Genomic DNA, 27,908 nt, shown 5'->3' on the forward strand with positions numbered 1-27,908 from the left:
TGCACGCCCAAGGTGTGGGAGCCGCGACTCAGGGTGACGCTGTTTCTCAGCCCAGGTATGTCATCTCACTGAGTCCCCACAAACTGACCCTATGAAGGGGTTACTATAGTTAGGTTTATTTGACCTGGAGGGAACTGAGGCTCCCACGGGTGAGCTGCCCAGCTCAGTGGCCCTGAATACCAGACTCCTGCTGGCTGACCCCAGTGCAGGGCTCTGTCTCTGGTGCTGAGGGGCACGGGGAGAGTGCAGCCATTTAGCGGGCCTCAGTTCTGTCCTGGGGCCTGAGGCAGCGGTTAAGCAGGGCCAGTGCAGACCGCAGATAAGCACAGGCTAGTGGGGAGGTTTGGGCAACACCAGGCCACAGGTATGTCTGGGACAGTGTGGGGCAGCAGGTGAGGCCAGCCCGGGACAGGGCAGTGGCTTCATGGTAGACCCTGTGGTCAGCCAGACCTGGGTCTACATCTAGGCTTGGCCCCTCTCCAGCTGCAAGGCCTGGGGGAGGCTCTGGATACTCTGAGCCCCAGGGTCGGTTTCTGCTAAATGAGGAACGGCAGGAGGCTTCACCGAGGAGATGATAGTTTCTGCTAAGCTCAGCACACACTGGCCAGAACGTGCCGGGATGGACGCTCCATCTAATTCTGGGGCCAGGCGCCTGGGGCCATCCCTATCACCCCGACGGCCACCCAATGGCAGATATGCCTTCGCCTTAACATCTCAGGGAGGTCAGACAAGGGCAGGGTCACAAGGAGGTGGCGACTAAAGGTGCTTTTCTCTCCCCACAGCCGAGTGGGCAAAAGAGCCCAACCAGAAGCTGCTCTTGGAAGACGTAAGCCCATGCACAGGGAATGCGCCAGCGCCCAACAGGTGAATACGCGGTCTCGAGGGGTCGAAGGGCACACCTGCCTGAGTCCCAGGTGCACCTGAGAGCTTCGGCTATTCCTCCTCATCTCCTCCCCATACTGCCTTACCCAACCTCCTCTCCCCCTCCCCCAGGCCTTCTCCAGTCCCTCCTCCTTGCCTTTGCAGACACTGTGTCCCTCCCTGCATGACCTTTCCGTCCTTCTCAACCCTTTGTAATTCAACCTGGTTTTCAGGGCACGGGGCAAATCCAGCATCCTCTGGGATGTGAAAGTGGCCAGCCCCTCTGGCCTCTGCAGGTCTCTCTGTGCTGGGACTGTCTCTGAGCCGTCTACCCGTAAGTTCTCAACTTGCAAATTAGCCCCAAACCTGGATGGCAGGACCCCAGAGGCCTGGCCAGGGACTGTCTAGAGATGTGTTAGAACACAGTTCCAACCTGACCTCAGTACACAGGGACTCAGAACCTAGTTGGGGCCCCATAAACCCCCCTGGTTGGCAGGGATAATGGTAATAGCAAACAAATCCTTAGAGAAAGGGAGGAAATTCACAGGGATCCCTTCAAGCCAGAAAGCATGGATTTATGCTAAGGAGTGGCCAAAAATCCTTTATCAGGGTGAAACAGGGAAGGTTACCAGGTTCAATACGAACCCCCATCATCTGTCCACTGGGGCCCTATCAAGGGGCACGCCTACCCTCAGGGGCCTGACAGTCTTTGGGGAGCAGAAACATCATCTAACTTCCCATGCACGGTGGGGGGAGAGACAGCACCAGGGCCTGATCAAGAGTGGGCATCCTCCTACCTGTGTTCAAACACCAGCTCTGCCACTAACCACCTGTGTGACCTTAGGCACACAGTTTCGTGTTTTTGTCTCTCCATATCCCTAAGACCTCCCTCATGTTATATGATCTCCCTCATGGGGTTGCTGGAAGGGTGAATCCTTTATATCTTATAAAGAGTCTACAGCAGGGCCTAGCATAGAGTGAACCTTCAACAGAAGTTTGCTCTAATTGGGAACTGAGACACACGCACAAATAAAGAACTAGGGGAGGACGGGGGAAAAAATCTTGTGGCCAGAGTGGACCACAAGTGAAAGATGGTAGCAGTGCCAAATCCAGACTTTAAAAAGTTACAAAAGGAGCCGGATGTGATGCTGGGACCAGCAGGAGGCAGCACCAAACACAGGTGTGGGAGTCCCAGGGCCTGACTCTGTCACTGATTTGCTGTGTGGCCCTGGATAAGCTGCTTTGTCTGTTTAGGTATTAGTTTGTAAGGTGTGGGCTATCTCCCGTCTATACTCTAAAGGGCTGGGAGGCTCCCAGGGTCTGGAGAGCAATCCTGAGCTGGGCTTGGAGAGAGTCAGGAGGTGAATGTACAACAAGGACCAGTGCGGTCGCCACGGTGGCGTGTGACTCTATGGTGTCCTTCCACGGAGCAGTGGAGGGGGTGCCTTTCTTGTGTAGAACGGGAGAAAAAAGGCGAAGATGTAATTGCAGTGGGAGGGACGTGGGTGAGACTTTGTGCATAACTTCCAAATTCGAAGGCCTGGGAAAGCGTCAGAACATTTCTGTTTCTGTATTCTTAAGAAGGGGGCTAGCAACCCCTCGGTGCACTTTTGCTGAGGGCAAGGGGTTTCTCATTCATCTTTTCTTTTGAGACGAATTCTTGCTCTGTCGCCCAAGCTGGAGCGCAGTGGTGTGATCTCGGCTCACTACAACCTCCACCTTCTGGGTTCAAGGGATTCTTGTGCCTTAGCCTCCCAAGTAGCTGGGATTACACGTGCGTACCACCATGCCTGGTTAATTTCATAATTTCAATAGAGACGGGGGTTTCACCATGTTGGCCAGGCTGGTCTTGAACTCTAGACCTCAGGTGATCCGCCAGCCTTGGCCTCCCAAGGTGCTGGGATTAGAGGTGGGAGCCATGGCACCCAGCCCTCTTATTCGTCTTTTCGATGGTCGGCACTGAATATGCGGTTGCTGAATGAATGAATGCGGGCATGTGTGAACGAATAACAGAGGCTGGGTCTCGTATACTGTGGCTGGCTGTGGCCATCAGATCCAAGGATACAGAAGCTGAGACCCAGGCAGGCCAGCAACTTCAACACCACAACCCCCAACTGGGAGCCTCCATTTTCTCTCATCTGTGAGATGCCGACAAAGACATCCGGACTTAGGTCACAGGATTCTTGTGGGGATAAAATGTGCTGGATGATCTGAAGGTATTTTGAAGACTTCCTTCTGCATAACTGAGGGAGGTACTCCCGGAAGGTGCCTCCCTAAGGAAGATAGGAAAATGGTAGAAGAGAAATACTTCCCTGAGGCCACATGGGAAAATGTGAAGGACGAAGGTTCCTTTTGTGGCAGGAGTGTCCTGGAAGCCCTGTCCCAGGCACCATGAATGACAGCCTATACCTGGTCCACACCTGCCTCTATGAACCCCTTCCTCAAACTCCAAGAAAACGGCAGAAACGGGGAAGGAATCCTATGTCCTTTAACCTTTAATACTGTCCTGGGACTCTGGGCATTGGCTTCTTCCGCTTGTCTCTGGAGTTGGTGCTCCAGGAACTGAATTCATATCCGTATGAAATATCTTTATCACTCAAGGGAATCTACAATGTTCACTTTCTCTGAAAATGGGCTAAATGAAATCAGTGACCTGTAAAATTTCTTTTGGTTTTGAGACTTTTCAAATTATAGTTAAGAAGGGAACATCAGTTTTAAGCTTCCCTTGTCTTCTAAAAAATTTTTTAAAAATCAGATCACTACATATCAATGTATGATTATGGGACATGATGCATAATTTATGAGCAGATCATCTCCCACAGCAGATAAATCAGGAAATACTGGGCAGATACCAGCAAATCAGGTATCTCTGGAGTGTCTGGGCTTGTTAGGGGCACTCAGATCCCAGGCCACAGACAGCCACCAGTTTCAAGGAAGAAAGTAGAAACACTCAAAGATTAACAGAAGGAAATGGAAACAAATTGCGTCCAACCTGGCCTCTGGCTTTCAAGTCATTTCTTCTTATATCTCAATGCACAGAAACAATGCAGCGATTTCCACCCTTGAACTTGGGAATGAGGCGAGGCAAAAGCCATAGGCTGGGAACCGCAGCCAGAATCAGATGAACTTATCTTGTGGTTGACTTGTGCATGTATGAGTTGCACGCCTGAGAACGGGATAGGGACTTTTGAAATACAGCCCACGCCCTCTGGCCCTGGTGTGTACAGAGCCGCCTTCGCTGGGTGACTCAGGGTAATGACTGAGCAACCACTGTTGGCTTGAGGAGTGCCAGGGATGCCCTGGGAGGCTCTCCCTGCCATGCGGCCTGCCCCGCACCAACAGGCCCCTGCTCCACGGCTGCAGCCTCCAGCCTGTCTGGCCATCTACTGGCAGATGCTGCTCCCAGGCTCTGCCCCCCGCAGCGAGCGCCTCTGATTCAGCCTTCCAAGCTCACAAAACAAAGTATGTGCAATGGAAGTATTGTGTGGAATCTAAGAGCTGATGGTCTCATCTGGGCCCAGCTGCCTGTTTGCAGACTTTGTGGCCTTCACCTGGGGTTACAGGAGGCTGATAGTTTCTGAGTCTGGATAAGCAACGGGTCCTAGAACAAAAACTGTGGAGACCGGGGGCTATTCATGGAAGGCTCCATTTCTTATTGAACATTCAATTCACCATCAGGTCTTGTCCAACCTACCCCCAGAACATCCATTTCTCCATTACCTTGGCCAGCACTACCATCCCCTGGCTCCTGGCTGGTATCCCCATGGCCCCACCTTGGGACATTGAATACGCAATGTTTTTGAAGGATGCAGTCCCCACCTGTTATTGGGTAGAATTAGCTTCTTCTCCAGAAGGTTTGTTCTTCAGGTAGACTTTCTGCAGCTACCTGGTCTGTGTCCTGGGCCCTTCCTAACTGTCCTCCCAGCTGGTGGGTGACTTGGAGCTGGTCACCTGCCTTCTGGGCCTCAGTTTCCTTGCCTGTAGTAATAGCACCTACCTCACACGTTGTGAGAGTTCCATGAGCTGAGGCACAGCACTGGCCTAGCACTATGGAATTGTCCCTGTCACTGCCGTGGATAACGGGTAACGTTCCATCACCATTTAAGTAAGCTCCAGATGGGTGGAGCCTTCTCTGTCTCATTCTTTAAGGGTGCCCAGGGGCCAGCATGGCCTGGCACATGGCTTTGATCAAATGGCAATCCCTGAGCTCCTCCGGCCAGTCCTGTGACTCACAGGTAGGCTCCCTCTCCATCTATACCTGTTCCCAGTGCTCTTGGCAGCTCTGTGCAATCTCAGTTCCCGAAGAGATGCCCCCAGGCCAACCCCCTTCACTGTGACCCAAAGGGTGCAAGGCCTGACCAAGGCCAGAGTCCCTGCTGTTGCTGGAACAGAGACCCAAAGCAGGAGCTTTGCCCCTGCTTCATTCCCTGCCTCTCTGTGTGCCCCAGAGACTAGAGGGATAAGCCAGGGCCGTCTCCATCCTGCTTGAAGCAGCCCTGCTGGGCCTGACACCCGGAGAGGGGCCTTGATGGGGTCTGCAGGGGAAGGAGGGAGAAAGGAGGTTCTGTCCTTAGTTCCCGCAAAGTGCTGCTGAGAGCTTCCCTCACCCCGAGAGGAGATAGCCAGTCCCAGCCCTGTCCTATCCTCTTCCAGCGAACTTTATCCTTCAAGCCAAACCCTTCCTGGGAGAATTCCGCCCCCCTCCCTAAAACGTAGGGTTCCCTAGACCTCTGGGTCTGACCCTGGGGAGGGCGGTGGGGATACTGGGGACCTCAGGATGGGGTCCCCAACTTACATGACTGGCTTCCTACCAGTGCCCCCACCTGAACCAGGCCTGGGCGCCCAGGGGAGACAGGGGCGAGGGTAGAAAGCAATCTCCAATGATTGACACCCTGGGCTTTGAGATTTTCGCTGCCAATGCCAGGGTACCACGCCCAGTACCCTGGGCGCAATGTGCGTTTCTGGCAAGTGAGGACACCGGGCTCTGACTCCAGAGGGTAGTGAAGCAGTGGGGCCTGGTAGCTACCATCGTCGTGGAGTGGCGACCAACTTGGCCTTCGCCCAAGACCCCCACCATCACCCTCCCTCTGGCTGCCCCAACGGGCACCCCTGGCCGCGAGCCAGGAAGGGAAGGTCCCATCCACGGCGCCAGCTGTGAGCTCTTGGTTGGGCTCTGAGCTCCAGCCCCGGGCCAGGCAGCTTCGGAGCCGCAGAGCTCCCGGGCCAGGCCATGCCTGGGGGCCTGGTGCTGCGCTGGGCTGAGTGGGCGCTGCGCTCCGAACACTCAGAGCGCAGGCTGGGCGCACGCACTTGGCCGGGGCCGGCGCGCCCTTCCCGGCACGCACGTGCGCGGGTGGGCGCCGCAAACCCTGCGCAGAGGGTGCGGCACCCCCCCGGGGTCCCGGGAGGCCCCGCCGCGGTCCGGTTCCCGCCCCCGCCGCGGTGCAGGTGCGCGGCCCTCCCGCCCGGGTCGCGGCCGCCCGCACTCACCGTGCCCTCGGACGGCAGGTAACCGATGTCCTCGATGGCGCAGATGTTGATGATGTGGACGCTGCGGTCCTCGGCCGGGAGCGTCGAGTACTTCTCGTTGACCCTCATCGTGGCCGCCTGTGCGCTGGGACCGCCGGGCGGCGCGCCCTCCCCATCCACGGCCCTGGCGGCCTCTGCGGGCGGAGACCGCAGCGTTCGCGGCGCGCTCTCAGGGGGCCGGACCTCCCCGCGCCCAGGCCCGCCGGGGACGTGGCCGCCTCCCGCTCCGCCCGCCGCCCTGGCCCGCCTGGCCCGCGCGCTCGGTGCGGGGTGCGCCTGAGCCTCTCGGGGCCGATCGCGCCGCCACGCGGCTGCTGGTCCCGCGGGCCGGCCCGCGCCTGGTCAGGAACTTGGACGCCAGCCGGCCCGCCTTTGCCTTAAAGATATAAGCGCTCTCCGCCCGCCTATGGCAGGGGCGGTGGCCGCGCGGGTCAGATTTTCCGTAGAAATTTAAACACAGGAAGAAAAAGTATTCCATTCCTGCGGGCCCCTCCAAGTTTTATTTTTATCCGGGGAAAGTGCCCCTTTGGATGTTTTGAGGGTTTTCATACCGGGTATGAAAGGGGGGAACGTTCAGTATGGCCCCACCTGAAATAAAGTCCCTGCGTGGCAGGCGCTTCTGTGGCGGGTCACCTCCGCCTCCGGGGGAGCGAAGCTTCTGAGACTGGAGTCTGGATCTCTGCCCCTTTCCCTCCACCCTGGCAAACTCCTGCTGTCAGTCAGCGCTCACCTCCTCCGGGGAGCTTGCCTGATTCCTGCCGACCCGCCCCCTCCAGCTGCCCGCGCTCCTGGGGGAGTCTCTCCCGGGGCAGTCATCTCTCTGGAGCCCACTGATGTTCCGGTGTCCCCCCAGTTTACGGAGCGCTTACTGTTCTGTGCCCAGGCGCGTGCAGCGTCCCCGATGCAGGGCGTGAGTGTGTATCATCTCACTTAACCCTGCACCTGCAGGGTTGGAATGCGGGTCCTCATTTTGCAGAGGACACCCAGGCTCAGGAAGGCCAAGGACCAGTCCCCATCCTCTGAGGTGGGGCGGGGCTCCTGCAGAGCTTTCCCCACTGCTGGGCGAGGCTGTCCTGCTTTCTGGAGGGGCAGGGGAGTGGGGTGGGATGGTGGCTTTGATCTCTCTCACCCCCGGACCTAGCAGGGGTCTGGCACACTGCAGATCTTCAAGTCTTCTTCCCCTAAGGAGAATAAGGCAGGTCCCCAGGGGACAGCCACACTCAGGTGAAGCCCCAGGGGCCATGCTGGCAACCACATCCAGTGGAAATAAAGTGTCCCTCTGCCTCTGACATCCTATGAGTTCTTCATGGTGTGCATCAGAAAGCACCTCCTGCAGGAAGTCCTGCTGGATTCTCCCCCACTGTCCCCTTCCCACCCAAATATGCAGGCCTTCCTCTCTACCCAAAGAACCTGCCTGAACCTCAACGAGCACTTCATTTATTCCGTCTCATTTTACCGTGGGTTGTCTACCAGGTTCACACAGCCAGTGCTCAATAATTGCTTGTTAAATGGTCACTTGGGAACATTCAAGGCCTACAGAAGTGATTAGAAAATTGTCTTTCAAGGCCACAATGTCGTCAGCATGCCATGGTTCCAAGCATGGAATCTGGAGTCAGCTAGGATGGGGTTGGGGTCTAGCTCCAGCTCTGGCACCTTCCAGCCTTGTGACCTTGTGACCTTGTGCCAGCCTCTTTGGCCTCAGAACCTCCTGGGCCTCAGAGCTTCCGCCTTCTCATGGGAGTCTTCAGCGTGCCTGATGCTGCCAGGCTCGGCAGCGGTGACTGCTGTCACCATTACTATCATCTTGTCATGACCTCCCCTTTCCCGGTGCCTCAGTGGGACTTCCCGCTTTAGGTACAAGTCCATGACTTCCTTGAACTTGGGGCAGTGCAGGAAGGCTATTCGGTTCTCAGGCTGGTGGTGCCAACGGGCGCTGAGTGGCCCTAAAGGACCCTTTGTCTGCACCTTGGACAGTGAGAGAGGGTTTGGAGAAGTGCCCCAGGCTGGCCAAATCCATACCAGGAACAGTGCTCCACAGCCTCTGCCCCTAAAAGTTCAAGTGTCCAGGGCTGGGAGAATCCCACACGCACATACAGAGGATTATGTAATTCCATCCGCTTATCCTTGTTGGTAAACAACCAACATTGTGTAATACTAATGTACTGTCTTTTCACATTTATGTTCGAGTGGCAAAGGACCTTCCAGAGCTCTACGAGGCACAGTTTGCCGCAAAAAAAAAAGTTAAAATATGCTTGGCCAAATCTGGACACACTGGTGTTCCCAAAGGTTTGGGAAGTGACACTTCTGGCCCCAGAGAGCTCTGGGGCTCGGGGGCTGCCTGCTGAGGGGCCATCTCCTAGGCAGGGGGGGCCCCACCCTCTCCCCCACAGCACCACTTGTGGCTTTACTCAAGAAACAGTGCTTAACCTCTCTGGTTTCTGTGATTTAGACTGTAGCCAGGCTCAAGGCATCGGCTTGCCTGTAAGACTCCACTTTCTTTGCTATTGCCAGTATGTTTCTTTTTTTCTCTCCAGTATCCCCGCATTCTGTTTCCTCTCGCCCCTCCCCCAAGTCTTCCGAGGTGGACAGTGTGGACACGCCACAGACAAGGGCAGAGAAAATGCAGTGTGGCCTCTGAGCAGCAAGGGCCAGAGAGGACCAGTTCTGCCTCCAGGCCTCTCGTGGCCTTTGCCGGGGGTTCGTGGGTCTAGGGACTTCAGAGACCGACGCAAAGTAAAAACAATAGTCCCCAAAAATAGGAGTGGGAAAATAATTCCTGTAAGTGGAGATATCTCCCAAGCCAGGACAAGTTTACAGGGTCCTTTTTGTTCCACAGATGGTTCCCTTGTCTAGTTCCCTGTCCCCGCCTGTGTCCCATGGGTCATTTTGTTGGGATTCTCTCTCCACTCCAGTCACTAGCTGCTTATACGTGGGGCCTCTCCATAAACTGCTGCACTCAGTTTTCTTTTTGTCTCAGTGATTTTCATCACTGAAACCCTACAGGTACAGATTTCGCGGGCAGAGGATTAATTCCCTGCTCATGAATTAGTCAAACACCGCTGTAATTTGTCTAGATGGTGCATTTCGTTATGGGAAGCTCCAGGCTTCCCAGTTGGCCTGTTTGGCCACAGTGTTGCCCTTCAGTGTCATTTGATGGCATGCGCCAACTGATACAGGTGTCTTTGCTGACCATTTTTTTTTTTTAAATATGGAACGCTTCACGAATTTGCAGGTCATCCTTGCGTGGGGGCCATGCTAATCTTCTGTGTATCGTTCCAATTTTAGTGTATGTGCCGCCAAAGCGAGCACGTTGCTGACGTTTTAATAGTCACCGAGGATACAAGCATCAGGTGACGAGGAGCGCAGACCGACAAAGCTGTTAGGAGGGTGGCTTCCTGGTAGGAGGCAGCACAGGGAAGCCCTTTTCAATGGTATTTTATTTCCATCCCGTTGGCATTGCCCACAGGGAAGAATACCTCAGAGCACTGGCCAAGCTGTCTGCAACTCAGAGGGAAGTCCAACATACCACACTTTACAAAGGGAGGCAGAGCGAGGTGCCCCAAATGATGGAGATGCAGGGACTGGTTACTGAGACCACAGGCCGGAACAGGAACCTCACTCCCCATTAACCAACCTCACGGCCTTGGTTTGCCTCGATTTCCTCTTTTGTAAAGTGAGGCATGAAGTGTCTCCCTCTGGATGGTGGGCGAGGACCAAGAGGCCCAGCGCCTGGCCATGGTGAGTCCAAGCCAGGGATGCAAACGCCTCTTCTAATAAACGAGCTCTAGGGTGTGACACAGTAGGTGTCTCAGCACGTGGATGTGTGGGGCCAGATCATCCGCTGCGGTGGGAGCTGTTTTGTGCAGTGTGGGACATTTTGCAGGCTCCCTGGTGGCCTCTACCCACCCACAAGATGCCAGCAGCACCCTCTGCCTCCAGCCCCAGTGTGACAACTAAAAATGTTTCTTGGTGTTGTCAAATATCCTCCAGGGACAAAATCAGCCCCAGTTGAGCACCACTGCTGTCAGGTTTCTCAGCAGCCCTCACTTGCACTGTCACCTGGACCTGGGAGGACAGCGTTATCAGTCCCCATTTCACAGGTGCGCACACCTGGAGAGGTGATGTACTTGGCTTAAGGTCAGGCAAGAGAGCAAACTTGGCTTTCAATCTAGCTCTTCTGATCCCCACCCCTCAAACCAGAGCTCACTCCATGAATTCAACGCACACCTAGAATTAGAGAGGTGGCAGAAAGGAGATTGGGTTTCTTTTTACAAAACAGAAATACGCAGGTGCCCAGGGTTGCTCTCCGTTGGTAGTGGTGGTGGCACCCGCACAGCCCGGGTGCACTGAGCCTGCCCTGGCCCTCGATTGGTCCAGTACAAATCTCTGCATTCAGAGGGGTTTAATAAGTGCTGTTGACTCACGAGCAGCCCAGGGGAGGAAAAGGAGCATGGAAGGAGTGAGCAGTCATGACTCAGGGCCATTGTGAGCGCCAACGGCCACCCGTCCCACTCCCCACCAGCCCCGTGCTGCTGGACAACCCGCGTAGGACAGAAACAGAGGCCAAACAGGTAAATGATATCACCTCCTAAAAGCAACTTGGGCTGTAATTACCCCGGGGAAGACGTGCCTGGGGAATTTACAACTGAGATACGGTGGGCGGGAGACGGGTCACTGTCATTTCCTTCCCTTGCATGATGTCAGTGCCCAAGCAGAGGCCAGCCAACCGCAGCATGACGGCGGGACTCCACGGGCTCGGAAACTGCCGGCCGAAGCTCGGAAACGCAGCCAAAGCATGAAGTTCTGCCTGGGGCAGAGGGGAGGGTGCGGATTTTTTTTTTTTTTCTCCAACAGAATTCATGGACATCCAGTTTCCATAGGAGGGTTTTCAGATTCATAATGTGTTTTGTGAACCCAAGGCCTGCCTTCTGAGAATCCCAAGAGCTTTAAAACTCACCAGGGGTAGCTGAGAGCCTGGCCAGGCCACCTTCTCCTGGAAGCCTTTCTGGTCCAGCTCAGATGGCATCCCTCACCTCTGCTCCTTCCATCCTTGGCTTCAGCCACTCATGTTCCCTTCTGCCCACCATCCTCAGTTTTTCGGGCTTCATTTCTGCGCTTTTTACTCTCCTTCCCATCCTTGGCACACTATGGATTTTCCCCATTTATGTTTATTTATTTAACAAGCAGCTGCTCAGTGCTTACTACAGCCAGCCCTGTGCTAAGCTCTTTACAAATGTTAAGTCGCCCTGTTAGGGTGATTACAGTCATCTGCAAGTGCATTCACACAGACAACCTCCTCCTGTGTCCTTTCTCAGGAGGTGTGGGAAGAAGTGTAGACGAAATCTTAAACAGCTGCTTCCTCCCCAGGGACTCTGCAGGAGGCACAGCCTTCCTCCCCAAGATGACGGGTGCATTGCCATCAGAAACCCTGCCGTGGGGGACAGGGTGGGACTCCCTGCAGCAGGACAGCACCTGCCCACCCTGCCAAACAGAGCACCTAGCTGCCCGCCACTGGTTCAATTCTTCTTCCCAGGGCTTGAAAGAAGAAAAGTTCCAGATTGCCTGGCAATTTCCTTTCACCAGCATACTTTCCGAGAGTAAGGAACCTCCCCCTCACAGAGGTGGGCGGCCTCTGTCTGAGCTCGTGCCACTCCAGAGAGACGAGGCTGACCCTTATGGCTTCCTCTGAGCCCCTGCCCCGGTTGTGTATTTTCTCCCTAGATACGATGCAGCTTCTGATAGAGAAGGACAAGTCCTGGTTCTCCTGTCCTCTGGCCTGAGGGGCTGAAGGTGACTTGAGGTTCCAAGGCCGTGAGCTGGGACATGGATTGGCACCCCTGCACTGTTGAGAGTACACGAACCCCATGAGAGCTGCTCTCAGCCACAGACTTATCCCTGCACCTTCCATGGGCTGTGTGCCGGGCGTGAGTGCACCAAACCTGCATCACTCCCCTGGTGTCAGTGACCCGCCCAAGGCCCTGATTTCCCTAATGTTGCAGGCACTGGCTGCAGCAAGCGTCTCACTCTGGAGCGAATCCTCTGGGGTCTCATCACACCCTCCCCTCCCCAAAGTCAAGGAAGCCACAGCTCCAGGGCCGACTGTGAGCCTCAGTTATCTTTATAGGAGATCCTGACGCCTTCCTGGGAAACCCTATGGTTGGAACAAAAGATGTTCCAGAATTTTGTTATGCCATGCATGGCCTTTTGTTTGAACCCTTGCTGTTCATTTCATTGTGCCTTCACGTATATATCATTTGGTGCCAAACTTCTGTTTTGTGTCAAGGCCTCTGCCAGGCTGGGGGTCTCTGTCCTGCAACTGAACTTCTGGGCTGCAGGTTTCTCTTGGGGGGAAACTGTGTGTGACAACCGCTGGCTGTACACCCTGGGCCCCAGGTTTGTGGGAGAAATGAATGGGAAAATGAGCCAGGAGCATCACCAGTTAGTGGAGGAATCTTCCCAACCCTGCACTGGGGAATCAGAACCTTGAAGGCCCTCTGGGTTTGGCGCGGGAGACCTCGTCCTCCTGATGCAATGTTTCTGTACAATAAAGGAGTGCGTTACTGGGCCCTGTGGAGCGTGTGTCATTGAGATATTCTACTACCCACGCTAACAAGAGTAAAAATAATCAGGGGAAATCAATAATCTATGGTATGTAACCTATTATACATAGAATATCATTTCAACATGTCCTCAATATAAAAGTTCCTGGCCAGGCATGGTGGCTCACACTCGTAATCCCAGCACTTTGAGAGGCTAAAGTGGAGGATCACTTGAGGCCAGGAGTCAGAGACCAGCCTAGGCAACACAGTCAGATACCATTTCTAAAAAAGAAAAAACAAAAATGAGCCAGGCATGGCGGTGCCTGCCTGTAATCCCAGCTACTTGGGAAATCGAGGTGGGAAGATTGCCTAAGCCCAGAAGTTTGAGGCTGCAGCGAGCTATGATTGCACCAATGCACTCCAGCCTGGGTGACAGAGTAAGACCCTGTCTCAAAAACAAAAAAAAAGTTATTAATCAGACCTTGGACATTCTCTCTTTTCCAACTACATATTTGAAATCTGGTATGTGACTGTTACTTTACGGCACATCTCAGTTCAGAAAAGCCACCGTTCCAGGGCTGAAAGCCACATGTGGAAAGGAACAATGAGCCTGGACTGCTTAGCTACAGAACCTTTTCTTATTGTTTAAGGAACACTATATTGGATGGCTTTTATTTTCCGCCTTGTCATTTCCTGTTTTTTAAGATTTCTGCAGTGACATGGAATAGGTTGATAGGTAGGAAAAGGGTGACAATCATTTAAGGGACTGATACACTTTGTAACCTGTGGACTCATATTGGACCCTTTTACTATTCAGGGAAAAATAGTTGAACAGCTTTTTCTCTGTACAGCACACATGCAGAGAAACCGACCTTTGCCCCAAGGCCAATCACAGCACATTCCTGAAATATTATGACAGAGTAGCCTTTAATTACAAAACGTATCTGATGACAGAGCTGGTCACACAGGTGTTCAATTGAAGAAGCCGAGAGAGCTCCCTATTTCACACCAGAAAGACCCAGGAGGACACCCAGGGGCACCCTCCCAGGGATCCTACCATGTAGTGCTCCCAGTACATGGGCCATCTACCTTGCCAGGTGGAAGCGATGAGGTTGGGTAAGAGATCTGAGGCAGGGGCTGACAGCGCTGGGGAGCAAGGGACTGACCCAGATGTCCTCCGGGAGAGGTCCTGGGCAGGGGTTCCAGGACTCCGCCTTGGCAGGTACCCCTGAAGGAGATGCTCGGGCACCTTCCTCTGGCTTTTCCGCTAGAGCGAGGGGTTCATTCAGCCACATACTCATTCATTTGCTCAACTGTTTGTCCACTCATCCACCTGCTCACTCGCTCATTGGCTCACCCCGTTCCCCACTTACTTACCCACTCACCATGCACTCACGATTCATTTATTCACTTGGAGTTTCACTCGGTTGCCCAGGCTGGAGTGCATTGGCATGATCTTGGCTCACTGCAACCTCTGCCTCCTGGGTTCAAGCTGTTCTCCCGTCTCAGCCTTCCAAGTAGCTGGGATTACAGGCACCCGTCACGGCTAACTTTTGTATTATTAGTAGAGACGGAGATTTACCATGTTGGTCAGGCTGGTCTTGAACTCCTGACCTCAGGTGATCCGCCCACCTCGGTCTCCCACAGTGCTGGGATCACTGGCGTGAGCCACGGTGCCCTGCCTCGTTCACGCATTCTTTTATACCTCTACCTCCTCAAACCCCTTCCCGACTTTGTACTTCTCCATAGAATCTGCCACCCTTTATCTGCAGAGGAATTTGCTTCATCATCTTGCTTTCCTTCCACCTCCCCTCACCCTCCTTGGCTAGAATGGCGGCTCCAGGCGATTTAGTCATAATTTGATGGCTCATATTCATGCCTGAAAATGACATGAGCCATGGAGACCTAGAAAAATGCACAGAATCGAGCCAGCTGTCCAACAAAGTTGAGCCCCAAGGCATTGACTCTTAAAACGTAAGGAGGGGAGAGCGTGAGACAGAGTAGCCTTTGTGACAGACAGTGGCCGCCTGTCTTTGCAAAATGCATTAGTGGCCAACAGCAAATTAATCAAGTCGTTTCAATCCCTTTGCTTATGTAGACAAAATCCAAAGATCTGTGTCCTATAGAGTTGGTAAGTACATGCATGCACACACTTGCACACATACACATACGACAACTCATCCATGAAGCGTTAAAAATGACCCAACATGGGACCTCCTTCCCAATGGCATGCATAATTAGTGGTTCCAGTGTCCATCCAGAAGCTCTTCCTGAATGCAGATATTTAAGATGTTTAAGCTCATCACAGCCCGGATCCTCCAAGACACATAGTCATACAGAGCCCAGGGGCCACAGGGCTGCCTGCCCTGCCCTCTAACGTAGATTACCATTTTCCAAAAGCTATTCCCAAGACTCAGCATCCCTGCTTCTTAAGCATGAATGATTACGTCTGAAATCAGGCTTTCTGAAAAATCAAGCGTCCCCCTCCCACTTTAAGCTCATCACAGCCCAGATCTTCCACGTTAAACAGATCTCAAATCTGTTCAGCTTGGGGACTAAACAGAGGGGGGCAGTTTTCCCTTAGATAACCACTGGGACAGCCCCTACCTGCCTTTCCACCACTTCAGAACAGTTGGAGGAGCGGGCTGGGGAAAGAGTGGGGGGTGTGCCAGGGATAGAGCCCCTTACCGTGGAGCAGACATAGGCTAACTGCATCCTCCTCCCAGGAGTTAACTGTATTCTCTGGGACTGGACTTCAAGTTTTCTGGGAGCTGTGACCCTCCCTCCCTCCTGGCTCGCTCATATTTCCGAGATTTCTGCTAAGAAACCACCTTTCCAGGGTCTGCCCTGGCCCTGCTCCCAGCTCCTTCCTCTGCTTCCCCGCATCTGTTATCTGACAGCTTATTATTCTCCCTGCACCAGGAAAACAGGGACCGTTGTTTTTTTCTCTATATATTATCAGGACCTAGCAGAGCCCGGCACACAGTAGGTATGCAAAGTATCCTTTGAAAGGATGAGCAAATGAGAGAATGTCCTTCGTCAGTGTCCACAGATTCTAGCATCCGCCTAGTGGAGGACAATGAAGAGTTTACCCACATGGCGATTTTTACCCGACTCAACCAACCCCAGCACGGACACTTGCTTCTTAAAGAGAGGCTGTGGAATCTTCACAAACAGGTTCTCCCTAGGGGCAAGGATGGAGGTGTTGTCTTAACATTTTCCGGCTGGTGGAGCTGCCGGGGAAAGCTGCTGAGGCCACTGCCACCCGCCACAAAAGCCCCATTGAGAGCCAGGCCTTCTCCAATGTGAGGACTCCTGTCCGGGGCGGAGGTGGGCTGGGTTTTCCTGGCAGGAGTGTGACCCCTCCACAGGGGAAATCAGTGTATTTATTAAGGTCCCCCTATGTGTTAAGCTGTGAGCCCTGGGCACAGACCCACAGGTGTGGGGCTGATAGTCGGCCAGGAAGTCAGAAATCTGACAGCCACAGAAAAATGCTGAAGGACCGGGGGGAGGAAAGGTCACGGTTGATTCCGGAAGGCTTTGCACAGGGAGTGGCTTCTCAGCTCAATCCTAAAGGGTCACTGGGAACTAGGAAGATGAAGAGGAGCAGTCAACTGCCCCAAGCCAGAGTCAGGGGTCGGGAGGCCTGGAGGGATAGGAAGGCTGGGAAGGGCCTTGGGGCTGCCTGTGCATCCACCGGGTGCCTGAGAGCATCTTCTCAAGGTTCCGAGGCACTGGGGAAGAAGCAGCCAGCAAAACACGCACAGGCCGGGTTCTGTGGTTCATGCCTGTAATCCCAACACTTTGGGAGGCCAAGGCGGATGGATCACTTGAGGTCAGGAGTTCAAGACCAGCCTGGCCAACACGGTGAAATCCTCTCTCTACTAAAAATACAAAAATTAGCCAGGCATGGTGGCAGGCACCTGTAATCCAAGCTATTCGGGAGACTGAGGCAGGAGAATTGCTTAAACCCAGGGTGCAGAAGTTGCAGTGAGCCGAGATTGCGCCACTGCACTCCAGCCTGGGCAACAGAGGGAGACTCCTTCTCAAAAATAAAACAAAATAAAATAAAAAAAAATAAATAAAAACACGCACGATTCCTTGTCCCCTTGGAGCTGCTGTCCAGCGAGGGAGGAGCAGGCAGACCATCGACAAGACAGAAGTGAGTGACACGCACGTGGGATGCTCAGAGGTGGTTAAGCCCCACAGCGTAGAGGGGTTTGGACGTGACTGGAGGGTGGGGACGGCGGCTTCTCATGGTGGCCAGTCGAGACCTTGCTCTGTTGGGGGCCCTTCACGGCTGCTTGGTATAAGGAAACTTTGGGAAGACTTAGACAACCAGGTTCCATTTTTATGCAAATGAAAGGACTTTTGGTCACGTGAGTTAGGAAAACAGCAGTGCCCATCATGGCCCCCGGACACCCCGGACAAACTGGCCTCCCCGTTGGGGGGTTGCTTTTTCAAGTTTATTTTGGACCCCTTTGCATGGCCCTGGGAGTGGGGACAGGCACTTCCTTGGCTGGACTTGTGGCATCCATGGGGCCGGCTGGCAGCATCCGGGCCGGGGCAGAGTGTCCCTCCCGGGGCTGACTGGTCTATGACTGCGGTCAGGTTGTGCCAGGACAGCCTCCGGGGTGCTTTACTCCACCGTGGAGTTCCAGTGCTGGGGCCGGCTGCATCCCTGCCGCTGACGGAGATCTAATCTCCACTGGAGACCAGATGTTTCTCTGTTGTGCCGTCATTCAGGGAAGCCAAAGTCAGGGCTGCCACCTCCCTACCCCCGCCACCAAATCACCAAGGAGAGGAGGACTCCATGTGCCCTCAACACACAGCAGGCGCTCGGCAAAAGTTTGTGTGGGGGATTGTCCCAGGAGACTGTTGGGCATGGCTGACTCATGTTTCAGAATGGAACTTTCTAGAGACTGATGATGGGTGCCAGGCATAGGCCTCTTCCCCCTCTGTCCCTGCAACCCTGCAAGGTGTCCTTGGACAAGTCACGTGGGCTCTGGGACCCCGCCCCCCATTTCCACCTCAGTCCCATTTAGAAGACAGGCTGTCAGGATGTCGAGAGTGGGCCCAAAACACCAAGCAAGGGGTCCCTTGGGAATGCAAGCTCAGGGCCTGGGACCATTAATGTCCACGAGGGCAGCTCGGCATCTGGCCCTCTGCTTGTAATTGCTGTTTATTGTCACAGCTGTCACAGATTCGGCCATCTGCTCCAGTGACCGCCAAACCTGTCACTCATTCATTCACACAGTGGATATTCATTCATTCATTCATTCATTCATTCAGTGACAATTCTATGTGCCAGACACAGAGCCGGGGCTGGGTCACGGAATAAACAGTGCAAACAAGTCCCTGCTCTACTCCCACAGAGCTACCTTCCGGGGGAAGGCAACCAAAACCAGAAGCCAGAAAGGCAAACAGATGCATGCACAGGAATATTAGATGGTGATGACCCCTGTGGAGGATGGGAGAAGGAAGAGGGGATGGTGGGCTAGCGAGTGTGGGGGCAGGTGTGGGGAGACACGACGTGGCTGGCTGTGGAAGGCCCTTCTGGGGAGGTGACATCTGAGCAGATATCTTATCCCCAGGAGCCAGCCCTGACAAGATTGGGAGGAACATCGCAGGCAGCGGCACAGCCAGGTGAAGGCCTTGAGGCTGGGAAGAGTTGTGTGTGCTGGGGACAAGAACTGACGTCAGCCAGGCTGGGGCACCCTCCAACTGGGGGAATGACGGGGGACAAGGGCAGAGAGGAAGTTGGGAGGGCCAGGCCTGCAGGGCCGTCAGGCCAGGAAGGCACTGGGATCCTCCGCTGGGAAGAGGGGCTGGAAAGGCGGCCCCCACGGGGGACTGATGCTGTCTGAGCTGTGAGATCACAATGATCCCAGGGCTGCTCCTGGGTTCAGTGAGCTGGGGGCAGGGCCCAAGAAACACATTTTAGTCAAGGCCCCCGTGTATCCGGTCTGGCACAACCCCGGCAATATGCAAAGCCTCCTCTAATGATGGCTGAATCCAGGAGACCTCAACCCCTGTGATGGAAACCTCACCCCCTCTGGAGGCAGCCGACGACTCTCGGGGCAGGCCCACCCAGCTCAGATGCAACCTGCTCCACAGAGCCAGCCCCATCCCCAGGCTTGGAGCCAAACAGGATTCCTCCTTCACAAGAAAAAAAATCAGAGCTACAGTCAGCCGTCTTAAAAACTCCCTGCATTTTCGCCTTGCCCAGTCAAGCAGCCTCAGTTCCCCTTGCTCCCTGTACCTAGCTGGGCTCCAAGCCACTCTCAACCACATACTTTTAAACTCCTTTGTCTCAGACTATGAACGGCGTGGAAACCGATCGAGGACTGGGGGTGGCAGCTTGTGTGTGTGACTGCTTGGGCTCTGGGGGGTCCTTCTACGGTCAGCACCCCGCCCCCGCCACCCATCCCTCACCTCCATTCTCCTGTAATGGCCCCAAACGTCTGTAATGCAGCCCTCAACTTTTCATCTGCCAGTGAGACTCAGAGAGCAAATAGACCAAGGAAAAACAAACTATCGATCAAACTCATACTAAAGTATAAATGACTTTCTTCTCCCAAATAATTTTGATAGTGAACAGGATAATCAGCATCAGGCCCACAGACGGTGAGGGATGGAAGGAGTGGAGGAAGAGAAGAACTTCCCATGGCAAGGGGAAAGGGAAGAAGGAGGAGGCTTGGAGGAAGGGGGACAAGGAAAACCTTTATTTCCTGCTCATCTGGCCTGGACTGAGCCAGCTGTTCCCTACCTGCTGCCCTAAACAGGGAGGCCATCATAGCCAGAGAGGCGGCCAGCGTGTGTCTAATCCCAGGGGCAATTTTAAAGTTTGCCTCAGTCCAGGGCGCCCAGCTGAAAAATCAGGGCAAAAACAGGACTAAGAACAAAGGAGGAAAAGGTTAAGAGCAAGGGGCCACACAGGGACTGAGAAACGATTTCTTAGCGAAGCGTCTGGTCTTTGGAGACGCCTCCCTGCCCATCCGTGTTGCTGGAGTCAGAGAACCCCCACTGGGAGGGTGAGGGGGAGTGAAGAAGAGACCTGGGGCTCTTCCCGGAGAATGTGCACAGGAGCCAGGGGCTGGCTGAGAGGCCACTGGTTTCCAGATGTCCCAGCCTCCGTCAGGCCGGACCTACCCCTGCAGCCCAGGGCTGCATCCCCATCAGTATGATATAGGGAGTCTGAGGGGAGCAGGACGAACTCTGCCTGATGTTCTATGAGCTTCCTTCCCTCCATCAGCCATCAATCCCCCAGTGCCGCGAGAGGGTCCTCTCAGCTGTGCCCAGCCACAGAAACAGCCTCTGTGCCTTGAGGAAAAATGATGTTGGCAGCCTGCACCCCGTTCACACTCATGAATCCACTCCAGAAGTCTGAAGACTTTTTCCGCAGGTAAAAAAGAAAGAGGAATTAAAGAAAAGAAGGGAAGGGCAGAAAAAAAAAGAAAGAAAAGTGAGAACAAGGGAAAGAGAGAGCAAGATTCAGAGGCAGGGAAGACCTGAGTCTGGGGAGAGGGCAGGAATGTGCCCTGTGGGGCTGAGGCACGTCCCTTCATGTCACATCCTGGTGCTGGTGGTGACCTGATTTTGACTCATCCAAAAAATGATCAAAAGAGAGGGAAACAAAGACTAGATATGACCAGTTCTTATTTCTCCAGAACAAACAGCGTTCTGAAGAACTGGGTTCGCGGGATCGGGAACCCCCATCTTCAGAGGATCACAGTGGTCCTCTTAGGGGCTTGCCATTTTTGCTACAATGTGTAATGAGGCACCAAGAAAATCATGGGTGAGGTACTTGGGGACTGCTCGGCTTCCCAGCAAAGGGCAACGTCCTCGTGGTAAGACTTGGATTCATATTAATTTAATCTTATCTTTAAGAAAGGCAAAAATTGCTCAGCTCAAATGCTCTTGTCGAAGGGCCACTGGTCTCCAGACCACTGTCAGGTGATTGGGATTGTTCTGATAAGATGACAGGTCTAGGCCTGAGGAGCTGGAATTCTCCCTGATCTTGCTCTTCTCTACCCCCATCCCATTCTTTCCTCCCCTCCCTGCCTTTATTCAACAAACACCAATTGATGCAGTAAAAATCATTGTTGGCCGGGTGCGGTGGCTCACGCCTGTAATCCCAGCCCTTTGGGAGGCCGAGGCGGACGGATCACGAGGTCAGGAGTTTGAGACCAGCCTAGCCAATATGGTGAAACCCCATCTCTACTAAAAAATACAAAAATTAGCCGGGCGTGGTGGCATGTGCCTGTAGTCCCAGCTACTCAGGAGGATGAGGGAGGAGAATCACTTGAACCTGGGAGGCGGAGGCTGCAGTAAGCCCAGATTGCGCCACTGTACTCCAGCCCGGGTGACAGAGTGAGACTCTGTCTCAAGTAACAACAACAACAACAACAACAACAACAACAAACAACATAACAGACACATTCTGATCTATGGCAGTTTCCTGCCCTGGGGAAGTCCAATGTCTTGCCCAATATTTACAGAGTGCTCATCTAGATAATCCCTGCTTTACCCAAAGAGCTTTCAAATACCCATATTCTAGGACTTCCCACTCAGGGATTTTCAACAGTCCCTAGTGGGCCCAGAGGGCAGGCAGGTCTCCATGAGACCTGCCCAGTCTCATGGAGGATAGACATGCACACAGGTGACCGTGATTCCAGAACCGCCTTGCTGAGAGAGACATGGCGCCCATGGTAGTCCAGGTGAGGGGACCCTGGGCAAGGCTCCAGAGGAAAAGCAGCTCCTGAACACTCTGACCCCAGCATAGTCTGTTCAGAACATGCAGCCTCCGTGCACACGAGTTCTCAGTTGTTCTCCTTCATCTGTGCCTGTGGAGGGGTGTAGGAGACTCACACAGCAAATGGTTCTTGTCCTAAATGTGTCCCTATATTTGGAGTCCATTGCACATTCGTCATTTAAAAAAATCACCTCGGCCGGGCGCGGTGGCTCACGCCTGTAATCCCAGCACTGTGGGAGGCCAAGGCAGGTGGATCACCTGAGGTCAGGAGTTCGAGACCAGTCTGGCCAACATGGTGAAACCCCATCTCTACTAGAAATACAAAGATAGCCAGGTGTGGTGGTACGCATCTGTAATTCCAGCTACTTGGGAGGCTGAGGCAGGAGAATCGCTTGAACCTGGGAGGCAGAGGTTGCAATGAACCAAGATTGCACCATTGCACTCCAGCCTGGGAAAAAGAGTAAAACCCCATCTCAAAAAAACAAAACAAAACAAACAAACAAACAAAAAACAAAGAAAAAGAAAAAAAGAAAGCAAACAAAAAAATCACCTCTTTATTTCCAAAGTACCATTGGTTGCATACCCTATTGTTCATCCTCACACAAAGTCTATGAAATACATGGCCTTTGTATTATTAGACCCATTTTGCAGATGAGGAAACTAAGGCCCAGACAATTCCTGTGGTTTACTCAAGATCTTGCAGTTGGAAGCAACAGAGGTAGAGACCCTCCCCTAATTGGTTGACCCTAACAGCAGACTTTTCCTCTGTTGTTAGTGTGAAGCTCTAGCGGTCTCAGCCACTCCTCTGTGTGTCCAACCATCTACGGCACAAGGTGCTCCAGTAGGCAACTGTTAACTTTATAGATGTCAAGAACATCTATAAAGGCCGGATTAAAAAACAGAGAAACTCAGCTGCTATAAGCAGCTGCTAGAAAGAATTGGAAGACAACCAAGGCAGACGGGACTTGAGGGCTAAGAGAAGGGAGCTGCAGAGAAATAAGCTCAACATTCTGGAGGAGGTGGGAGGGGGGAGAAAGAGAGAAAGGAGAGAGAGAAAGAGAGAGAGAGAGAGAGAGAGAGAGAGAGAGAGAGAGAGAAAGGGGAGGCAAAAATTGGAGTTCAGGCACTCATCAATCCTAACTCATCTGGACTATTCTGCCCCAACGTTTCAGGGACAGCCCACACTACTTTGGCCAGGCCCTTTCTCATGATCTGCTTTCTTTTCGCCCGTCTGCCTTCCACTTTATTCAATATTTTGATGATCTTCCTTTTTGCAGCCCTTCTTATCAATCTTCCCAGCAGGACACTATCCCGCTTCTTCAACATCTCTATCTACTCAAAGGGGTACCGAGTATCCCTCTCTAAGGCATAGACTTCTTCCCCTAGTGTTACCCATCTCGGTATAATCCTCCATCAGCACACACACGCCCTTCTTGCAGACTGTGTTCAGTTAATCTCCCAGACCCCAGTCTCCACCACCAGAAAACAACTCCTTTCGTTCTAAGGCGTTGTTGGATACTTCTGACTCTGGATACCAGGCTTTGCTATCCTAACCAAACCACTTTACAAGCTCACAAAGGGTAACTTAACTGATCCCATAGACCCTAAGTCTTTTCCCCATTCCTCCTTTTGCTCTCTCATGAAGGCCCTGGAGACAGCTCCCACACTAGCACTCCCCGACTCATCCCATCCCGTTTCCTTACACACAACTGAAATCCAAGGCTGTGCTGCTGGAGTCCTCACACAGGAGCCAGGCCCACAACCTGTTGCCTTTCTATCAGAACAACTTGACCTCACAGTTCTAGGCTGGCCCTCATGTCTGCATGCGGTGGCAGCCGCCGCTTTAATACTTCTAGAGACCTTCAAAATCACGGGCTGTGCTCCACTTACCCTTTACAGTTCTTACAACCTTCAAACATGAATATCCTCCTCACACCTTTCACATTTATCGTCTGCCCCTCGACTCCTCCAGCTCTATTCGCTCTTTGTTGAAACTCCAACAGTAACTATTACCCATGCGCCCGATTTCAGCCCAGTTTCTCACTTAACACCCAACACAAGTCCTGAACCACATACCTGTGTTTCCCCAATACACATAGCATCTTCCCCCTTTCCTCAGAGTTCTACTCTTCCAATTCCAAACCGAGACCACACTTGGTTTATCGACGGCAGTTCTAAACCCAACCAATTTTCAATAGCTAAGTCTGGATATGCTGTCATGTCCCACACCACTATTATCAAAGCTGCTGCACTTTCCCCCGCCACCACTTCCCGACAAGCCGAACTGATTGCTTTAACTTGTGCACTCTCTTTCGATGAAGGAATGCACATTAACATTTATACTGACTTCAAATATGCTTTCCTCATCCTCCATAACCATGCGGTCATCTGGGCCTAAAGAGGCTGCCTTACCACACAAGGCTCTTCCATGATCAACGCCGCCCTAATAAAGGCCCTCATTAAGGCTGCTCTCCTGCCGGCCAAGGCTGGAGTCATTCATTATAAAGGACACCAGAAACCTACTGCTCTTATTGCAAAGGAAAATGCCTATGCTGACAGGACAACCAAAAAAATTAAAAATAAATAAATAAATAAATAAAATAAAATTAAAAAAATAAATAAAATAAAAATAAAAATATATAAAATAACCAATGCCTCCATACCCACTAATATCCTAGCCCCCACTCCAGAAGGCCAGTATTTTTCTTTCTCCTTTATCACTCCCACCTACTCTTCTTCTGAAAACCTACTCTACCGGGCTTTTCCAATTCAGGGCAAGTGGTCCTTCGATCATGGAAAATTTATTCTTCCTGCCTCACAAGCTCAATCCATTCTTTCTTCCCTTCATGATCACCTCCATGTGGGATACAAGCCTCTGGCTTGCCTCCTGCAGCCCCTCATCTCCTTCCCTTCCTGGAAATCCATCCTTAAGACCATCACCTCTCAATGCTCTGTCTGCCATGCCACCAGCCCCCAAGGCTTTCTCAGGTCTCCTCCTTCTCCTGCGCATCAGGCTCATGGATTTACTCCAACACAAGATTGGCAGATTGACTTCACTCATATGCCCCGTGTCCATAAATTTGAGTATCTGCTAGTTTGGATTGACACCTTCACCAGATGGGTCGAGGCCTTTCCCACTAGCTCGAAAAGGCTACTGCAGTCATCCCTTCCCTTCTAACAGATATAATTCCCCTATTTGGCCTTCTTAATTCTGTTCAATCTGACAAGGGTACGGCTTTTTTTTTTTTTTTTTTTTTTTTTTTGAGATGGAGTCTCACTCTGTCGCCCAGGCTGGAGTGCAGTGGCGCGATCTTGGCTCACTGCAAGCTCCACCTCCCAGGTTCACGCCATTCTCCTGCCTCAGCCTCTTGAGAGAGCTGGGACTACAGGCACCTGCCATCACCCCTGGCTAGTTTTTTGTATTTTTGGTAGAGATGGGGTTTCACCATGTTAGCCAGGATGGTCTCGATCTCCTGATCTCATGATCTGCCCACCTCAGCCTCCTGAAGTGCTGAGATTACAGGCATCAGCCACCATGCCCGGCCGACATCGATCCGGCTTTTATCGGTCAAATCACCCAAGCCGTCTCTCAGGCTCTTAGTATTCAGTGGAACCTTCATACCCCTTACCGTCCTCAATCTTCAGGAAAGGTAGAATGGACTAATGGTCTTTTAAAAATACACCTCACCAAGCTCAGCCTCCAACTTAAAAAGGACTGGACAGTACTCCTACCTCTTGCCCTTCCCAGAATTAGAGCTTGCCCTTGAAATGCTACAGGGTACAGTCCATTTGAACTTTTATATGGACACACTTTCTTGCTCAGCCCCAACCTTGTTCCAGACACCAGCCCTCTGGGCAACTATCTTCCAGTCCTCTAGCAAGCTAGACAGGAAATTCACCAGGCTGCTAATCTTCTCACAATCTTCTGTAGCCTCTCTAATAACTTCTCTGCTAGCATCGCAGACATATGACAGACTTTATCAATCCTTCAGGCCCAGGTTGACTCTTTAGCTGCGGTTGTCCTCCAAGACCACCGAGGCCTTGACTTACTGCTGAAAAAGGAGGACTTTGTATATTTTTAAATGAAGAGTGTTGTTTTTACCTAAATCAATCTGGCCTAGTATATGACAACATAAAAAAATCAAGGATAGAGCCCAAAAACTCATCAACCAAGTAAATAATTATGCTGAACCCCCTTGGGCACTCTCTAACTGGATGTCCTGGGTCCTCCCAATTCTTAGTCCTTTAATACCTGTTTTTCTGCTTCTCTTATTTGTACCTTGTGTCTTCCGTTTAGTTTCTCAATTCATACAAAACCACATCCAAGCCATCACCAATCATTCTATACAACAAATGCTCCTTCTAACAACCCCACAATATCACCCCTTACCCCAAAATCTTTCTTCAGTTTAATCTTTCCCACTCTAGGTTCCCATGCCACCCCTAATCCCACTCAAAGCAGCCCTGAGAAAAACCGCCCATTATCTCTCCATACCACCCCCAAAATTTTTTGCCGCTCCAACACTTCACCACTGTTTTGTTTTTCTTATTAATATAAGAAGACAGTAATGTCAGACCTCTGAGCCCAACCTAAGCCATCATATCCCCTGTGACCTGCACGTATACATCCAGATGGCCTGAAGCAACTGAAGACCCACAAAAGAAGTGAGAATAGACAGTTCCTGCCTTAACTGATGACACTCCACCATGGTGATTTGTTCCTGCCCCACCCTAACTGATGAATTGACCTTGTGACATTCCTTCTCCTGGACAATGAGTATCAGAAGCTCCCCACCGAGCACTTTGTAACCCCTGCCCCTGCCCGCAAGAGAAAACCCCCTTTAATTGTAATTTTCCACTACACTACTCAAATCCTATAAAACTGCCCCACCCCATCTCCCTTTGCTGACTCCTTTTTCGGACTCAGTCTGCCTCGCCTGCACCCAGGTGATTAAAAAGCTTTATTGCTCACACGTCTCACACACACACACACACACACACATAATTGGAGTTCAGGGTACTCTAAGGAGGTAGAGTCCTAGTAAACTCTCCAGGCTTTCAATCAAGAACCCAGAAAAAGACCTGCCTTCCATAAGTCCTTAAGTCTAATCTCAAATCATCTCCAACTCTGACAGAAACCAGCCGGCCTTTCTGCATTTTGCCTGCTAAAAAGACAAGAATCCTCTTGGAAGAAGAGAACATCATCTGGAGCCTCTGCATTGTCCACACGTGATATCCAAGATTCAATTAAAGATCACCACACATGCCAGGAAGCAGAGCTAAATAATCAAGAAGCACAGAAACAAAACAAAGTAAAACAAGCAAACAAAAACCAAAGGACAATAGAAACAGACCAACAGCAGATCCAGATATTGGGGTAATTAGACACATCTGTTAATATGATGAATACAGTAAATGCAAAGATGGAGAATTTCACTTGAGAATGAGAATGTACAGATAGAATCCAATGGGAATTCCAAAGCCAAAAATGATAACTCAAAAGGTAGGTAGAGCTGCAGATTAGATAGAATATAAGAGATTAGCTAAACTGAAAGATGGTTAATAGAAAGCATTAAAATTGAAGCACAGGAGAAAAAAAAGATATAAAACACAGAAAAGACCATGAAAGGCATCCATGTCTTGTAAACATACCTAACCTAAATGCAGCTGGAATTCTGAAAAAACAGAAGGGAGAAAATGGGGCAGAAGCAATATTTGAGGTGTCTGACCAAGAATTTTCCAACACTGATGAGAGACATCAGGCCATGTTTAGTTAAGAATATGATGTGCTCTATGAACCCCAAACAGGTTGTATTTGCATAATGTCAGTATTATTTTTTCCTTTTCTATCCATAGTTTTATTTATTTTTCTTGCCTTATTTTTTTCCTAGGATATCTAGCACAATGTTGAAAAGTATGGCCCAGACCCTATCAGAATAATCCCAGCCCATCATAGCAAAATTGGTGAAAACAAAAAAAAAAGGGAAAAATGACAAAACAGCCAGAGAAAAAAGACATCTACTTTGAAAAGATTAATAATAAGGTGAATGGCTGACTTTTCAACAGAAGCAATAGAAACCAAAGACAATAGAGTGACATATTGAAATTGCTGAAAGAAAATTACTGCCAATCTAGGGTTCTATATCTAGATAAAATATCTTTCAAAAATGAAAATGAAATAAATATGTTTTTGGATGAACAAAAACTAAGAGAATTCATTGCCA

The 27,908-nt window shown here is 51.7% G+C and overlaps 1 protein-coding gene, 1 long non-coding RNA gene and 1 other non-coding gene across 18 annotated transcripts in view; 1 reads left to right on the forward strand and 2 right to left on the reverse strand.

Moving 5' to 3' along the window:
- On the forward strand, nt 1-27,883 carry LOC106993173 (uncharacterized). Its single transcript, XR_013403430.1, has 3 exons — nt 1-55; nt 783-5,096; nt 10,821-27,883. It is a non-coding gene; the product is annotated as an uncharacterized LOC106993173 (long non-coding RNA).
- ANO1 (anoctamin 1) overlaps nt 1-27,908 on the reverse strand; it is a 218,538-nt gene that overhangs the window by 105,444 nt on the left and 85,186 nt on the right. For 12 of the 16 annotated variants that reach the window (XM_077961821.1, XM_077961822.1, XM_028833093.2 and 9 more), the window contains exon 2: nt 6,352-6,524. The exons of 1 other annotated variant lie outside the window; for it this stretch is intronic. In XM_077961821.1, coding sequence (XP_077817947.1) covers nt 6,352-6,524 — 173 coding nt within the window. Of the gene's footprint in view, nt 1-6,351; nt 6,525-6,978; nt 9,437-27,908 lie in introns of those variants that run through there. 3 more of the 16 variants (XM_077961827.1, XM_077961826.1, XM_077961823.1) reach the window with 2 other exon arrangements.
- On the reverse strand, nt 9,593-9,699 carry LOC114672466 (U6 spliceosomal RNA). The gene has a single exon (XR_003722882.1). It is a non-coding gene; the product is annotated as a U6 spliceosomal RNA (small nuclear RNA).

Source organism: Macaca mulatta, chromosome 14 (assembly GCF_049350105.2).
Source record: "Macaca mulatta isolate MMU2019108-1 chromosome 14, T2T-MMU8v2.0, whole genome shotgun sequence".
Classification (NCBI taxonomy): domain Eukaryota; kingdom Metazoa; phylum Chordata; class Mammalia; order Primates; family Cercopithecidae; genus Macaca; species Macaca mulatta.